This window comes from Pocillopora verrucosa, chromosome 9, assembly GCF_036669915.1.
Source record: "Pocillopora verrucosa isolate sample1 chromosome 9, ASM3666991v2, whole genome shotgun sequence".
NCBI lineage: Eukaryota > Metazoa > Cnidaria > Anthozoa > Scleractinia > Pocilloporidae > Pocillopora > Pocillopora verrucosa.
Genome location: NC_089320.1, coordinates 2,756,425 through 2,773,178, shown reverse-complemented (window position 1 = coordinate 2,773,178; position 16,754 = coordinate 2,756,425). Strand labels below are relative to the sequence as shown.

The window sequence follows — 16,754 nt, the reverse complement described above, 5'->3', positions numbered from 1 at the left end:
TTCTAAGAAGGCGATGAGAAATGTTTTGTCTTAACGCTGTACAGTTGAAGAGTTTTTCCTCCTTTAAATTACGGCGAGAATAGGAGGACCGCGTGAAAAGGGCATCCTTTTTGCTCGACCTGGCATGGGACTTACGCACAATTTTCATTAGTTGCGAAGCTCATTGCTCTCATACGAGAACTCAACCCGGAGACTGCCCAGATAGAGAAAATGCATCGCAATTAAATTACATCATGCTTCTAATTTTTAGCGCAATCGTTTTTGAGTCAGGTGCGCCAGGCAAAAATACGACAACCAACTTTAATGACCTAAATATATTTATAGTCAAGAGTTAGATTTATCGGATATTTTTTTCTTGTCACTGGAACGAGAAGACAGATATTTTCCGCTTTCTCTCTTTTTCTGTGACACGGTTGGTTTCTGTTTTTTCATCTGAAGTTGAAGCACATGAACAATACACTTCTCCTTTGTTATTGGTCTCCGCATCAAGGTTTCCTTTCGGTATTTGAATGGGTTCTTCTCCTTTGGCGGGAAGCGCAATCCTATGGTAGTCTGTTAAATTATTAATATCACAACTTAACACTTCGTCCTGAAAACGAACTAGTGATGTTTTTTTCTTCCTTGGAACGATCCCATTAATGGAATTTTCGTGAATCTCTGAGTTATAAGTTCTTCTTAAGATACCTCCTTGGCTACCACTGGTTTTTTTCTCAGGGAACACTTGTGTGTCTCTGCCTTCATCGCATTCATTTAGCATTTCGTCTTCGAAATGCACCATCGAAGTATTCTTTTGGGGTGTCATTTTACAGTTTTCTTGTTGTGGTTGTGACTTATCAGCTATACTGGTATCAGTTTCCTGGTTTTCTTTCAGCTCTTTCTCGGAAAAATCATCAAATTGTTCACACGGCGAATCATCTTCCTCAGTGATTGCTACATTTTCGTTCAGTTCACGAGCCGAATCAGTCTTGGCCCACGAGCCTCCCCACGTTCCATCTTCGTTGGGATTCAGAGAATTTTTCCTACTGCACATGTACTGTTCACTAATACTGCTGACCCCAGTATGCGAGGGTGAGATCACTCCCAGGGTGATGGAGCTCACGGAAGGTCTCATGGGAATGTTTTTGTGCGGTCGGAACAGAATTATATAAATCTTCGGTGCAAAGATACTCGCCCACGTGAGAGTTCCAAGAAACATAAGCATGAAACACGAGATAATTGTCCGATACCAGCCTGAGGTACCCATGTACGACGGAATATAGACAAGGACAGTAATACATAGTGTGGTCATGTTAAACGCAATTAATCTAGACTCGTTATAATTATGTGGCACTTTCCTTACAAGAAAAGCTTGATATGTGCACACGACGACCAAGCCTGCGTTGTAGATAAGCCACAAAGAAAATCCAATGTGACTTCCGCTCAAGCTGCAGATAAGAGAGGCATCTTTAGAAGCCTTGGAATAGATTACTTGCGGGAACACTTGAGACGAGGAACCGAATACCCAAGCAACGGTGAGTACGATCTCAGTGATCAACAAACATCCTAATATAAACATCTGCCAGTGGTTGCCAAGGCAACTGATTTTCCCTGTCCGAAGAAGCTTCTCATTAAAAATCCTGGACACTCGATTTGTTCTGATGAGAATTGTGCCTGGGAAAGATGAAAATGCAGAGGAAGGAAAAGAAATCATTTTAGTATTGAACACGAATGTCCACACTAACTTTCAAAGACAAGGAGACCAGTGATTTTTTAAGCGTAATGTTAAAGTTAAATCAACGGAAAAGTTACATGCCGTAACAGCCTCAGAACAGGTCCTTCATTACGAGCACTGCAGGACGCGCGTCTTCCTCCGCAGGTGGCATGGAGGGGGGGGGAGGGTTAAGACGAGTCGGGAAGAGGTTTGCCGGGAATCTGGCTCTACTACAGACCACTCACCGGCTCGTGTTATTCAAGCTTCATAATTTTTACGCAGGCGCAGAAACGAACTTACCGAAGCGCTGATAATAAAGGCCTGGTTAGAGGCTGATGCCGCAACAGCAACCGTACTTACCAACCACCAGTACAAAGCAGAGCCCAAACATAACTGGAAGAATTCTACAGGTGACCGCCGAAGGCTTGGCGATGTATAGAAGAGGCGTCACGTAGAACATTGCAATTCCCAATAGAAGGAAGTAGCATAGTTGTCTGCTAGCAGCTAGCACCACCGGTGTTGTGCGAAATTTTATGAATACAACGCCAGTGAGTATCACAATGATCAAACCAAATGATGAAAAGAAGACGATCACAACTGCCCAACTCTCACCCCAGTGGAGGTAGGTCGCTTCTATGAGACGACACGCCGAGTGGTCAGCGGTGGGCCAAGTTCCTTCTGGGCAATAGGAACATTTGGTCATGTGTGACGTATTGGTAAATGATTTCCCGTCGCACCTTGCACAATCCCAGCAGCATTCCGGGAACTGGGATTTTGGAATCTTGTATTCGCCTGGCGTGAAAGAGGAAATAAAGCAACAATTACGGGGCGAAAGGAGAAGAAACGTGAAAGGAGAGGTTTTCACGGCTGGGGAATGGACCTTTATTTAGCGATAAAGATACCAATTGTGAAATCTTTTTGTTGGTCCAAAAAGAAGAGAGTGGATAACGTAAAGATATTGAAAAAAATTTATAAGAACCAAAACTACTTTCCACTGAAGAAGAAATCAATTCTAAATGTTGATCTTGACGATGTTGTAGTTATTGGTGAAACCTCGCGTAAATTAAACTTTGGGCAAAGAATTTTGAGTCTTGAGTCTTTCTTAATTTTGAATTTATTGATTTCCGGTACCACCCTTTGTGACGCTTTCTTTTTTTGCATGTGGTCGTTTCGTACCCACGCGCGTTTCGTACTCAGTCAGTTATTAACCAGCTTGCAGTCTGATCAGTCAGTTTTTACCTAAACTAATAATGATTGTTTTCCATGTTAAGTACTTTAAAGGTCAGTTTCTTATCTGCCGGCTCAACTGAAGTTTTGTTTCTTTGGTGTTTATTTTTAATACACGACTATTGAATGTAACTTGTTTAGTGGGTACGAACCGACTCAAACTGGGCACGAACCAACTAAGTGGGAGACGATCCGATACCCTTCATTTCTTTGCCTCACCGAAATTGCCTCATGAGGAAGACTTTCCAATAGTTAGTTTCAAATTGCACGAAGTGCACGTCTTGAGTAAGCCTTAACTTGGCCACTTAATAGCGAAAGCCTTAAAACTGTAAAGACGAACAGCACACTCGTACCTTTCCTGCAATAGTTACTGCAGATTGAAGCCGGAAATGGAAAATCAGGTCCATGTTGTGAAATTCTCGATAAATTAAGGCTTAGTGCAGTATGACTCCACGAACCCACTTTGATGTACTTGCTGCTTTCTTTGTCCAGATAATAAACATCGTATCTTCCCTTTGTAGTACCGTCTTCGTTAAAGAAGATATTTTCTTGAGAATATCCTGCAAACGATACATTTTGAATGAACTGTGAAAGATCCCGGATGTCCACATCCCTCCATTTCTTAGTGCACGCTTTTTTGTCACAGCTGAGCATTGCGTGTAGCGCATGCGCCACTGAAAATACCGCGTCCAATATGTAAGCGACATACCCATCGTGGTGAACTTCTGACTGACACCTTTCAACGCTTTTATCGCTGCAAATTAAACTTTTATTGCATTCTGAAGCCCATGGATTTCTACTGTTGTTTTCCTTGAGAGTTTCAAAGAAATAGGCGTCAAATTTTGGCATGGAAACGATCGGAGGCCTCAAACCGATGATCGCTTGGAGAACATCACTGGAGCCTTGAACCACTTCTGTAGACCCAACCCAGCTGTCAGTCGCAATAAACACATAATTCCTTAACGATGCCATTTTTGCCTCTTTGAAAAAGTACACTGCATCTGGAAATTCAGCATAGAGAATTATAACTTTTGCTCGTGGAAATTGTTGGATCTTTCTAAAGATACGAGTCATTTCATATTGACTCCCTTTCCTTGAAAAAAGTTCATCGACTACTACGCAGATCTGAACTCGAGTCGTGTAATTTTGTATCGTCTGCTTCAAGGCTGTGACACCTGATCGCCCGTATTCGTTATCGGACGCGAGAACGATGACAAAATGCCAGCTAAATTCATGAAGAAGGGAAGTAATTGCTTGAGCCTGGAGGTTGTCTGACGGAACCGTTCGGTAGAAGTACTGGAACCGAGACCTGTCACTGAGAAGACGACTCGTTGAAGCATAACTAATTACAGGCACGTGGAAAAGTCCTGTAAGGCTTGCTGTTGCCATGGTTACGCCACTAAAAGCTGCTCCAACGATAGCTGCTGTGCGAGACTTACTTGAACAGCAACCTAAATAAAGTAATGTGTTTTTTATTAAGAACAACACCATAGAAACTTGTATACAAGACGAGCTATTCTCGCAGCAAAAGCGAGTCAGAACGAATAATAACTTTGTATTTATCACAGTAATGTTCGAGAATCAATCAAATCCGAAACAGAAACATAGAAAAGGCTGGGGTTTCTCAAAGAATCGATCACGGCCGCTTATAATACTAGGGTAATTATTGAGGGTAAATTCGGGCGAAAGATTGATATTCTCTTGATTTCCATTCGACTTTACGTTTGGTTAATTTTCTTTCTCAAATTTTCTCAAATAGAAGTACTTACAAGGCTGCTTGGGAAAACAACCTTGATTTTCATATTCGGATTAAATCAGCACCTTGTATCAGGTCAAAAAGGTAAATTCGTAGTCCTTTGCGGTTACAGTTATATATAAGAAATTTCACAATTAACGAAACCCCTCATTGCGATTCAAAAGCCTCTTAGTCCGTGAGCACTAACCTGAACCCCTAGAAATAGTTTTACAGTTATTACAGAAACGCTAAGACAAAACGAAGGTTTTCTGTTAAAAGTGTCTATGTTTTACGCATACGCAAAAAAATTAATGTTGTGTCTAATGTTGGGTAAGTACTAAAAGAGGGTAAAGATGTCACAGGAACATGATAATGGATAACCATGGCGAAATATGAAAGCTTAAAACATTGCAATTATGTATGGACCCCTCGATGTATTATTCGCCAAAAAATGTTTATTGTTTCTAAGTTTTAACTAGAGACAAATAAGCTTACGCATTTCACGGAAGTTTATGAAGCCGCAGCGAATATATTTAGATTTTCAGAGTTAAATCTTTAATTAAATACGGATTCACTTGTATTTTCTTATTCCACAGCAGACACTAATGCGCAAAAACAAAATTAATTTTTCATGCAAGTGGTTGGTCTAGCAAAGTAAGGCCACAAGGCCATTAGTTATTTTATTAGTTGAAATATTTTTTCTTTATCTGGGCCAAAGTAACTTCGTTTCAAATACTTCCCTCTACACAGAATTTTATAATTAATTTTAAATAGGGTAAAGAATAGACTTTGAATTTAGGATTGTTTTAATTTCAACTAGTTAGAGTTTATCCCGGTTTTGTTCAAAAAAAGCATACAAATTATCGAGGAGTTTGCATTACTAATGAACCAAATTTTTGCACGGCTTTTAGTCAAAATATTCTTCAGTAAACGCGCCTTGTTTCCACTCTGCAAAATTGATCCAGTTAATTTTGCAATTAAGGTTTTACTCATCTGGAATGAAGGAAAAGACGTGATATTTCTATTGCGTATGTGATCTGTGAAGTGCTTTCAAGACACTTTGCATTCGTCGTATTTATTCAGCTTGCCATAAACAAGTTTAACGACATTTACCACAACACAAATTTATCTCAAGCGTGGTTATTGAGCACTGACTTGGAAACTGTAAGGCAGATCGAAAAATGTTACAGAAAGTTAATCTTGAAAATATTCAGCAATACTTAAACTGTGGCTTAAGTCGAAAATATTAAAAATCATGTTAATTTTGAAAGTACCTGAAAAACATCTAATCTAATTTGCTTTATAGATATATCTCACTTATTGGAGGGCAAATCATTGGCAAAAATTCATAATTTTTAATGCATTTCACCAAAGGTTCTTCAAATTCTGAGAGGTATACTTTGCGGTTTCGCATTGACAGTTTCGAGAGTGGTTGACAGGCACGGTTATGGTCATATTTCAACATTTTTTCTTCCTGTTTTTTGAGAACGGAAGCCACAATCTGCTGTCGGAAAAAAATTAAGATTTAATTCAATACAGACTTCTCCACGAACGGAGAACTTTGGACAGATTGAAAGCTCTGTCAGTTTGCGAAATATAGTTGTGATAGCTACTGCATGCTGTCTTGTCGTGGGCGTAACTTTAAAAAATTTTTAAAAGGGTTTTAATCCGGCGTATTTCTTAATTAAAAAGTCAAATTTTAAGAAAAAGAAGCCTGTTTGGCCTAAATTTCTATGAGATCTGCTTTGTGATTTGTACTCAGTGTTATGGCCATTTAAATTGCGTAAACCTAGCTAAAACTTGCCAGATATCTTGGTTTTCGATTGGATGCAATATTTTATTATTATCCATTTTAAAGTCGATTGACTGAAAATGAAGATAGATGTTTCAATCCCAACAGGCTTCATAATAAATCTTTTTCAGAACTAATTACACTAATGGAAAACTACCTAATTTTTTTAGCTAACAAATGCAAAAAAAATTTTGTTTCGTTTAAGAACCGGCTGCAATCCACCCTCCCTGTATGAAGTTTGAACTTGATTTCGAGAGACTGAACTTCATGCACATGCATATCGAAACTGAACTGTCAGTTCTAGATCGTGAGTTAAACAAAGTAGAAACACTGGATATAGTGTTTGTGTACACAACTTTTAAAGTTGGTCGCCTGTGCGAAACACATGAAATGATTCAAATGGAAGGCAGAGACTGGAAGTCAGATGTTTTCTTATGACTTTTCACGTCGTCGTTGTAGTTAAAACACATTTGTAAATTAGATGGCGTCTAAAAACACTGGACGCGATAGAGACTGTCATTAACGTGAATATAGAGCAAATAAACGAGCTGTTTGACTCAGTGGGTCAATTCGCCACAATACAGAAAACAAGAAGCCACGGTTTAAAAAATTATCTGGCGCGGTAGCGGGTTATTTTGTTTACGTGCGTATGAAATTGAATAAATTGCGTTGAATAACGGAATCGCGCTCGATATTTATCAGAAAATGTAATATGGATGACAAAACTTAAGAAATAAAATTGAACTCAAGCGACTTTCAGCCAACATCAATAAAACAAACCTGACATATCACCATCGTGTCTCTTCGAATCTTTCTTTCCTGACATAGGTCTATCACTGGCTTTAGGTTTGAGTACCGAGTGCTTTTCGCTGGATGAATCCTCTGCGCAATCAAGAAGCTCTGAAGCAACATAAGCGCTTCTGATAAAGTCAAAACTCAAGCTTTCCATAATTGCATAATCCACACTTCCACATGTATCTTTTACATCAACTCCCAGAGTTACATTTGGCAGCAACGTAGGGTTTTTGTTTATGAGGTCTATCGCGTATAGCATAGCTTCTACTCCTTTGAACCCGCGCAAATGGAAGGAACCCTGGCATGACGAATTTCCAGGATGCGGCGAAAAGTTGGGCGAGAAGTGAACGGGTATTAAGCCGCCAATTATGATGTCACCCGCGGTGATAATTCCTGTTTTTGAACGTTGTTCAGAGCGCGCGGATGTAGAGAACGAGAAAACCGTCAAGACTTGAGCAGAGATCAGAAGTTGGCATATTTGGAGATGTACCCTCATCACTGTGGCTAAAGGCGGAGGAACTGTTCAACTTGCTTCATGTGCACAGCGCTAGCTAGCCCCGTCTCCGTCTCAAAGACCGTTCATGTCGATTTTTGTCTTTCACGCGCACACGCGACCTGAGGGAGGCCTTCCTGTTTAATAGCATGAGTTTGTTGTTTCAAGGAATTGACATTTTATCGAGCGATCATAGGAAGTGTCATTTGACATCATCAGATTTTGTTTAATTAGGACATGACAGGCGAAAAATTGAAATCAATATCGAACTGAAGTATCGTCACCTTTTCGATTTAATTACAAAACATCACCTGTCTTGGATCGTCTTGGATAGGTATGGTGTGGGCTTGCGCGTTCGTGCTGAGCTGCACATAAAATATGTTCAGTTCATAATGATTTCTTCAATCGAAAGAAAAGATTCTTCGCGGAAAATTAACTTCGTGAAGAGACTAGTTCCATTTACCTCCCTATCCTCATACTTCGCACAATTATATGTCTCTTAGATACAGAAACTACCTTGATAAAACTCTTCCCCAGGTTCTTTCAGTCTTCAGTTTCCAACTCTCAGGCAAAAGTAATGTGATTCGAGTGGCATGGGGACGAACTTGTGGAAATCTTCCTTCTCGGACAACTCTATGAAAATGGTTAGCGTGGTATTATTTTTCCATAAAATAAAATAAAACGTAATCAAACAGTTCATTAAGAGAGGGTTGAGACAAGGTGGGGAGACTACAGCTAACCTGTCCGTAGGGTGGGGGATGGAGGCGAGTTAGGAGAGTCACGGGAGGTGGTTTAGGAAAGAGAGGGTAGCAGGTAAAAAACACAAAAATGGTAACGTTCCTTAATCACAAATCTGGAGTTTAACCGTCATGGGTTGGGGGGGGGGGGGTGAAGGAGGAGCCTAGTAGAGACACGGGAGATGGTTGAGGAAAGAGAGGGTAGCAGGTAAAAAACACAAAAATGGTAATGTTCCGTAATCACAAATCTGAAGTAATAAATGGCAGGAGATGAAAATTCAAAGAAGCGTGAAGTGAAGTCGGAGAGGAGAGATTTTCAAGCCAATAACTTCCTTAAACCATCACTTCAAACAACACTCTGAGAAAAAGAAAATTACTCCAAATCAGCTGATCACCATTTGACCGAGAATATTGATTGTCACGGATTTTTTAGGCCTCCATCAGCACCAGTAGCGGTCTACTTGTGGTAGTTTAGACTTCCGGGATCCAGTCGATCCACTGAGCGTTGTCGGCTCAAATTGTGTCGTTGAATCCTCTAAATACTTTGGATTTTAACGTAGGAATGGATTTAGTATATAATTAGCGATTAAGGGTTGAAGAACCCTATAAAAAATATCATTCCTTATCACACTCAGTCCAAGCATACCTAAGAAATATATCATTCTTGTTCCTACACGAGCGTTTTATTATCGCTGACGTGTGATGCCTTGATGTCTTGTGACAAACACATGACTTACCCATAACCACTCGAGTCAAATATTGTCATCGCTTAGTAACCTGGCACGTGGAATCGAAGTTGGTGAGGAAGCGGCCTTGAAATAGCAGCATTTTAGAGCAATGGAGACCTTGTCGCCCTTTATGAAGGCGGTCTTGTTGTGGTTGGGTCTGTGCACTCGTTTTGTGTCTGTGAGGACGACGACGCAAGCTCCCGGCCAAATGTGTCCCCAACATCAAAAGACTGACCCAAACGATGTGAACGAGAGAATAAAAAAGTTATCGGGGCAAAAGTGAGTTGTGAACACGTTATCACTTTTACTTCGCTTTCTTTCTCGATTTTTAAGTATCCTTTGAAAGAAACTATGCAAACTGGGAGTTGTGCCTTGAAGGAACTTAGATTTATATTTAAGTCATTATATTCGGGCAAAAGGAGGAGTTGGCACGTGTTGAAATGACGTCTAGTTTAATAATATTTAACTTAAAATTACAAGTTTTGTAATTTCTGTTTAAAAGTCATCTAAGCTAAGGAGGAATTTAGTATTACGTTACAGTCAAGTGTACAGCAAAATTGCGAACATTTTCGATAAATTTGCTCAATAATTGGGAGGAAATTCGTATACGACACTAAACATATTGTAGGCAACTATGAAAACGAAATTGGAAGCCATTTCAATGTTGCTTGCCTTGCAATTTGTCACGCAATTTATAAGAAACATGTTACTTTTCATTCCCTTCCTCAAGAATATGAACAACTGAAACTATTTTGATGACTCAAACACCCATAGACTAAATCTGATTTAGCACCTTAACTCCACTGAGTTTCTTGCGCGACAATATTACCATTTAATTATATAATTGCTGTAGTTAAAATTTCATTACTGTAGTAAAATTTTAATTAACTGTGAATAAAACTCGGCAAATGTTTTTTGATCAGTCAGAATTTTAACTACAAGTTAAGAGATGTAGTATCTGATTGGATACAGATTGATGTGAATCTGTCCCCTTTGGAAGTGTTGATGTTTTTACATTTTAACAACATCATATCATGCCAAATGTTTATAAGAATAAAATGCATTCACTGTGGGAAGCTTCATTCCTGTAGATCATAGAAATTTCACTCCAGTTGCAATAAGTGAAATATTCTGTACAATAAAGAGTACAACCCAGTGAATAAATTGTTATGGTATAATATCACCAGCAGAAAGAATACAAAATCCCTATTAACCCAACTTTTCTATTAAAAAAACATGTCTCAAGTTACAAGTAATTGTTATGAAGAAGCAGCTACCATAGATTTAATAACAATAATGATCCTTTTTAAACTTACTTTACCCCATTACAGACTGTAACTTAGTTCACCTGACACAAACTCACCTTTATACATGTACAGTATACTACCTCCAAATGTTCCAACATACACTTTTTGTATTTTTCAAAAAAACTGAGCTTGCACAAGTGTTTGTCAAATTTATATCAGATCTCAAATTGTTTTCACTGTTTTATGCTTAACGGTTAACAAGTGAGTTTTTGTTTTTTAGGATTTACTTTGCAAACGATGATGACTATTCATATAAAATATCAATCTGTAAGCGAGGTGCTTCAGACACCGCTGCAGTTCAGCAACATGGCGTGAAGTGGAAAGAATCAGATTGGAAGGTAATAGGAACCTTCCGTGGTGCCCATGTTACTGGAGGAAGTAAGTCATGTGATCAAAACTTAATACATGCATAATTGTGTATAAACATCAGAGCACAGATAAAGTACACAGATTTTAACCCTTTTCCTCACTTTGTGACCAAGACAAAGTTTTTCATTGTCATAACATTACAAAATCAAGCAGATAAGTGATGAGAATAAAGAAAATATCTATTAGAGGATTTTTATCATTATTTGAACTTTAATAATAATGTAAAATTTCATTTTCTCAGCGGACTGGCTGATGATAAAATACTTCCATGGAGAGGAGTATACCCACCACTGCAAAGGCTTAGAAAGAATTAGTATTGTGTTAATGACTTGTGACCCAGGGGTTGAGAGGGTGAGTGAATTATTACTTATTGTAGCTGAAAGGGCTTGGTTGATAACAAATACTTATCAGATGGCTGACAGCACCTGTAGGCAAGATGAAGTGAATCTTATGTTCTGATTAGCCAATTGGTGGACAAGATGATTGCCTGCTTTGATCATATACGTGACAAAATTATTAAATAATTGAATTATTCTCCAAAGTAGGAATCTTACATATTTTCTTGGTCAATACTTTTGAAATTGCCAAATTTATGTTTTATTGTAAAAACAACTTATTGCCCCTGTTGTTTCTCAATCTTTTTGTAACAAATAGCCAAATTCACAATTATGGTACCAGAAGAGCCTGTAATTATTGAACACACTTGTGCTGTACAAATCTCTAGCAATATAATACTCTACCAAGGTTCTAAAATTTGGAACAGTTACTTGTTTGTCAAACCTTGCTAGCTTTAAGACAAAAGCGCAAGAGTTTTAACTTAAATAAAGTTGCACATTTGCAACACTTTTTCCTTACTTAATTTATGATTGTAAGGGCTCGGCCATAAGCCCATTGGCTTCCTGGGTCTCCTTGCCTTCTAGCTGTTAATGCTGTAAATAAATTTTTGTGTTGTTAAAATAAGGCAAATAAAGTTGATGATGATGATGATGATGATGATTGGACAGCACTCTCTAGAAGATAAGGATTTCTTTCTGGTGACCATTTTAATCAGCTCTGTAGTTTAAAAAAAATGAACTTTAATCTACAGTATGAGGAAAAAAATTTGTTTTTTGTGCTTCCTCTGGGCAGAAATAATGTTTTTGCTTGCAAAAAAGAATCTTTAAGTTTTTTTTGTCTCTACAGTATTGGTCAGATATACGTTGACTACACAGACACATTTCATAAGCATTTGATATGTACATCTTGGAAAGATTGAATTATGAGGGTACTATAAAAATGAACTTAAATTTTCAGGAGAAGAAAATTGTCTGTGTTAGTTATTTTGGTTTTTGCTTCCTCTGTGGATAGATAGCATGTGCAGCTGTATTAACTTGGAAAAAAGATCTTTATGTTTTGTTTGCCTCTAAATCCAGGAAAGATTGGATTTTATAATTTTTTTTTCCAGGGAACCATGCGTGTCATTGAAGAATATAGGAACCAAAGTAGCGTAGATGATCCAAAAAACCCACTGGAATGTTACTACCTGTTTGAACTTAATAATGATGCAGCATGCACAGCGAAGCCAAAGCACTTGAGTGCTGGATCCATTATGTTGATAATGTAAGTATTGCACTTTTTGACAAAGCTTGCTTACTTTTTTCTGAATTACACAAAAGTCATGTAATTATTAACTACAGTAGAACCCAGCTTACTCAAACTTCTAAGGGAAATGGAAAATGGTGCAAGTTAATCAAGTTGGAGTTACAGTTGTCAGTAACTGATAGTAAAGGTCTGGAAGAATGGGTCAAATCTGAGGGAACTTGGATCTTGTCTGTGTTAGCAGGGGTTTGAGTTAACCTGGTTGGAGATTGTAGGGTTTTACTGTTTATCTGCAGCAAAGAAAATTAAGAAATTAGAATGACATGGGTGCACAATTTCACAACGTTGGTGGGCTTGCTTACTTTCATTGAATTACACCTAACTTATTAACTACAGTTCTGTAGAACCTTGCTAACTTGAACACTGAAGGGAAACAAAAAGTGGTTTGAGTTATTCAAGGTTAAGTTACTGTTTGTAGGTGATAGTTAGTTACTGGAAAAATGGGGTCAATTCTGAGTGAACTTGGATCTTTTCTGAGTTAGCAGGGTTTGAGTTATTCTGTAACCAGGTTGGAGTGGAACTGGTTAGAATTCTTAGGGTTCCACTGTACTGTGCATCAGAGAAAATCAAGAAATCAGATTGACACAAATGCACAATTTCAAGGAATAATTTTTTGGGAGCTAAAAATTACTTTTTCTGGGGTGAGGCGCAGTGTGGATGTCAAAAAAAAAAAAAAAAAAGAAGGAGTCAGAGTGTCCCCTCCCCAGAGTACTTTTGTTTGCTCTGATTTGCCAATCAAAGCCAATCTGAGTTTGAATCTCAACAATTAAAATTAAAGAAATAAACCTCTAAGGAAAAATCAAGAACTTACTTACAAGCTTTTTTTGAAATTAAACCAATTTAATAACCCATTGACAATAACTTTTTCTTCATTGCAGATTGATAGTTGTGGGCTCCATTTATTTAATTCTTGGTTTCTTGTACCAAAGATATATGGTTGGTGCTAAAGGAATGGAGCAGATACCTAACTACAACTTTTGGAAAGACTGCGGAAGTCTGCAAGCTGTAAGTTTTTCTCTTTTTTCAAACTATCTACAATGGTTAAAGGGGCTAGGTTTCTAAAGAAACTGTGGTGCTGTGTCAGTGAGAGAGTATAACTCGGTAATTTAGTGTTATTGACTGAGTTGGTAATGTAAATTGGACTCTGTAAAGAGTTAAAAGATTGACATTTGGAGTGTTAGCCCTTCATCAGAGTGATTGGAGGAATTGTGGGTTGTGTGTGGGTTTAAACCATTTAGTTAATAACACTCAATTACCCTATCTACAATGGTGTTAGTGCGTAATGGTTTTGAGGCAGTGGAAGTTGGCTTAATCTTTTTTTCTTGCCATTTGAGAGAGATTTTGTGTTGAGTGAGTCTTTAGTCAAATAAGAGTTTTCTTGTTGATCTGTGTAGGTCAGAAGACTTCTTTGTAAATGAACACAAAGTAACAAATTGCATCCAAACTTTCTCAAAATCAAAATTATTATTTTTTTTTTTTTACTTTAATTTGTTTTTTGTTTTGGTTTGTTCCTTTTCTGTGGGAAAGCAACTAAATAGTCAATCCAAATTAGCAGATAGCATGTCTCAAATGGCTCTCATCCTATCAAAGCAAAATACTTTATTTCTCAGTGGTGACTTGTCTCTGGGAAAATTTTCCTTCTTCTTCAAGTTCAAGTTACCTTCAGTGGTGTGGTTCTAAGTACTGTTTTAAATTTTGTTTTTTTTTCCCAGGATGGATGTAATTTTATGTGTCGGTGTTCAGAGTCAAGCCCAACAAGATACAAGGTGGGCTGTCAAAGTGAAATCCTATGTCTCAATTATATAAATGGTTCAAGGCACAAAGGCATAGTTAGCAGTAATCTGTAACAAACCATCTCTCTGCACAAGCTGGAGTGAGGTCACACTGCCAGAGGTCCCCATTGGGTCAAATACTTTTCTTTTTTTCTTCATAATGCAGGCAAGCCATTTCAAAAATCACATGACAGCAAACACTTTGGGACAAACCACATAATGTCACCAACATCAGAATTCCTCTTTTGTTATAAATCTAAAACACCATTCAAAGTTAAACCTTGGGTAAAACAGACTACTGCCTTGTACATACTTATCTGCTTCCTTTGCACCTGTTTTTTAAGCACCTGTTTTTTAAGCACCTGTTTTTTAAGCACCTGTTTTTTAAGCACCTGGGGAGGAGGGGAGGGGGGGAGGGAGAGTCAGATGGGAGGTACCCCACCATAGTGAAGTTTCCCACCCAAGGGGGACGTGGGGTGAAGGGGGTAAGTTTCTGAAGAAACTGTGGTGCTGTGTCAGTGGGAGAGTACAACAGGGTAATTTGGTTTTATCATCAGAGTTGATAACGTAAATTGGCCACCAAAAAGAGTTACAAAGCTGATGTTTCCACCATTAGCCCTTTGTTATAGCGAATGGCAATCCCATTTGCTCTGAGGAAAGGCTAATGCTCAGAAGTGGGGTAAGCCTGTTTCTCAGTGCTTTACCAGCATGGCCAGCAATTTGTTTCAGGGGAATAAGCTTGTCACAGGCATTAAGTATCATTGGTTTTTCTTCAAATTCTGTAATTGTCTAGAAAATTACTGCTAGCTTCTTAACCAATGCGATGGAATACCAATTGCAACTTGGTTGCAAGCATTTTCCTGCACTTCAGGCCATTTCCTTGTTTTTTCCTAGTTTTCATTTGCTCCTAGGGATATTTCCCTTTGTTCTGATTGGCCATTCTGATTACTGTGCTTTTGGTTGTACAACACTAATAGAAATGTGCTTTTTGCCAAGGGAAAGTGGCACAAGTTCCAGCCAGATGGGGCATTAAGCTTGTAACATGACCATGAACCTTAAGGCTCATGTGTGTGATTTTGTATTCTGATTTAACTATTGTTAAATTTAATTTTTTTTTCTCTTAGGCAATGGATGATGCCTTAGCAGATGATGACAGAGATGATACATTGCTTCCAATGTAGCCTTTTTTTTAAATACTCCATATAAGTCACATAGTTTTGTGTGTACATCTAAATGTACTGATAAATATGGTGTATAGGCAAGTTTTCTTTTCTGTGTTTAACGACTATGCAAACTTAAGGTGGTAGCCTTCTAGGAAATGTATTTGGATTAAAAGTCAGAACTCAGGTAGCTCTTCTAAAAAGATGACAGAGAAAGTCAATACAATCATAGAACATGTCATGAATCTTTAGATTAGGCATCTTCTACCCTTTGACCGTGAATCAAACATTAAGGTCACAAGAATTAACTAAGGAAATGATCACCAACTAACAGTGTTCTCCCTTATTTTAAGCATGACAGGTAAATTAAATTTTCAAACTGTTAATAAAAGCAATCCTTGTACAAGTTGAATTTTCAAGAATTCCAAGCAATTTTAAACAGTAGTAAGAGGTACTACAGGCAGTAAATGTTACCGGTTACTGCCTGAAAAGGAGAACACTGAACTAAACAAGCTCTTAACTGTTTATCAGCACCTCATAAGAATTGGGTAGAGAGAAGTAAAGAGGAAATACACACTGATTTTGTGGTGTAAAGGGTTAAATAGTTTTTGATTGAGTGTTGATTGAGTTGTCACAACTTACAGCTAATTGTAATCAAGAAAAAAATATCATAGGAAGGCAATGAGAATTTTTAAGTAAAAAATGAACAATTTGCCTGAGGTGCAGATGAGAAAACACGGGTGACTTAGTCTGGATTGGTTTTAATTTTGCACCTGATGGTTGATAGGCTACTGAAAATTGTCTACTCTTATCATAAGAACAAAGGTAATCTGCAATTACTTTCGACACTCAATTGAGAGCATTAAAAGTTATTTGCAAATACAAAGGACCTCTTGCAAGTCAAAAGATTAAACAATCTCAAGAAGCTGTCCAAGTTTCATTCACAAATACTGTTGCGTTGAAGAGTTCTACTCTAAAGAGGAGGTTTGAATATTTTACAAGTAGAAATACAGTTAGATGAAGCTTTGTGTGAAAGACAACAAACACTCATCCAGAATAAAAAAGGTTATTAGCTTTCTTTATGTCCTGAGTGAAAAAGTCATTTGTAACTCTGTTGAGTCTTTTGATGCTAGCATAAGTCAAACCTAGTGACTGAGAAAAATATAGAATTTTTATCAGCCACTTTCTATCACTGGCTCTCCTATGTTAAATTTGCCACTCACTATTCCCTCATGGATGCTTTGCTTGAGTTGCTTATTTGATTGCATCACAGGCACGGAAATTTCTCCCCCCTTTTGCTTCCTCATAGCT

General features: G+C 38.0%; 2 protein-coding genes across 2 annotated transcripts; one reads left to right on the top strand and one right to left on the bottom strand.

Moving 5' to 3' along the window:
- Nucleotides 1-358: 358 nt before the first annotated feature.
- On the bottom strand, nt 359-8,053 carry LOC131791459 (metabotropic glutamate receptor 3-like). The gene is made up of 4 exons (XM_059108813.2): nt 7,225-8,053; nt 3,271-4,368; nt 2,051-2,482; nt 359-1,650 (listed from the first exon to the last, which is right to left on the bottom strand). Exons 1-4 carry the CDS (start codon nt 7,733-7,735, stop codon nt 359-361), a joined length of 3,333 nt encoding a protein of 1,110 aa, XP_058964796.2. The 5' UTR covers nt 7,736-8,053.
- Nucleotides 8,054-9,246: 1,193 nt separating this feature from the next.
- Nucleotides 9,247-16,525, top strand: LOC131791398 (cation-dependent mannose-6-phosphate receptor-like). Its single transcript, XM_066171923.1, has 7 exons — nt 9,247-9,476; nt 10,725-10,882; nt 11,115-11,224; nt 12,318-12,472; nt 13,390-13,516; nt 14,224-14,277; nt 15,408-16,525. Exons 1-7 carry the CDS (start codon nt 9,307-9,309, stop codon nt 15,462-15,464), a joined length of 831 nt encoding a protein of 276 aa, XP_066028020.1. The 5' UTR covers nt 9,247-9,306; the 3' UTR covers nt 15,465-16,525.
- The last annotated feature ends 229 nt before the right edge of the window (nt 16,526-16,754 follow it).

What these genes read in the sequence shown, in the direction of transcription:
- LOC131791459 (XM_059108813.2), bottom strand. Translation starts at nt 7,735, where the DNA reads ATGAGGGTACATCTCCAAATATGCCAACTTCTGATCTCTGCTCAAGTC. An exon ending in ACACGATGGTGATATGTCAG is followed by an intron (nt 4,369 to 7,224) that starts GTTTGTTTTATT and finishes TACTTTATTTAG; the next exon opens with GTTGCTGTTCAAGTAAGTCT. An exon ending in CAGTAACTATTGCAGGAAAG is followed by an intron (nt 2,483 to 3,270) that starts GTACGAGTGTGC and finishes CTTTCACGCCAG; the next exon opens with GCGAATACAAGATTCCAAAA.
- LOC131791398 (XM_066171923.1), top strand. Translation starts at nt 9,307, where the DNA reads ATGGAGACCTTGTCGCCCTTTATGAAGGCGGTCTTGTTGTGGTTGGGT. An exon ending in GTGACCCAGGGGTTGAGAGG is followed by an intron (nt 11,225 to 12,317) that starts GTGAGTGAATTA and finishes TTTTTTTTCCAG; the next exon opens with GGAACCATGCGTGTCATTGA. An exon ending in CAAGCCCAACAAGATACAAG is followed by an intron (nt 14,278 to 15,407) that starts GTGGGCTGTCAA and finishes TTTTTCTCTTAG; the next exon opens with GCAATGGATGATGCCTTAGC.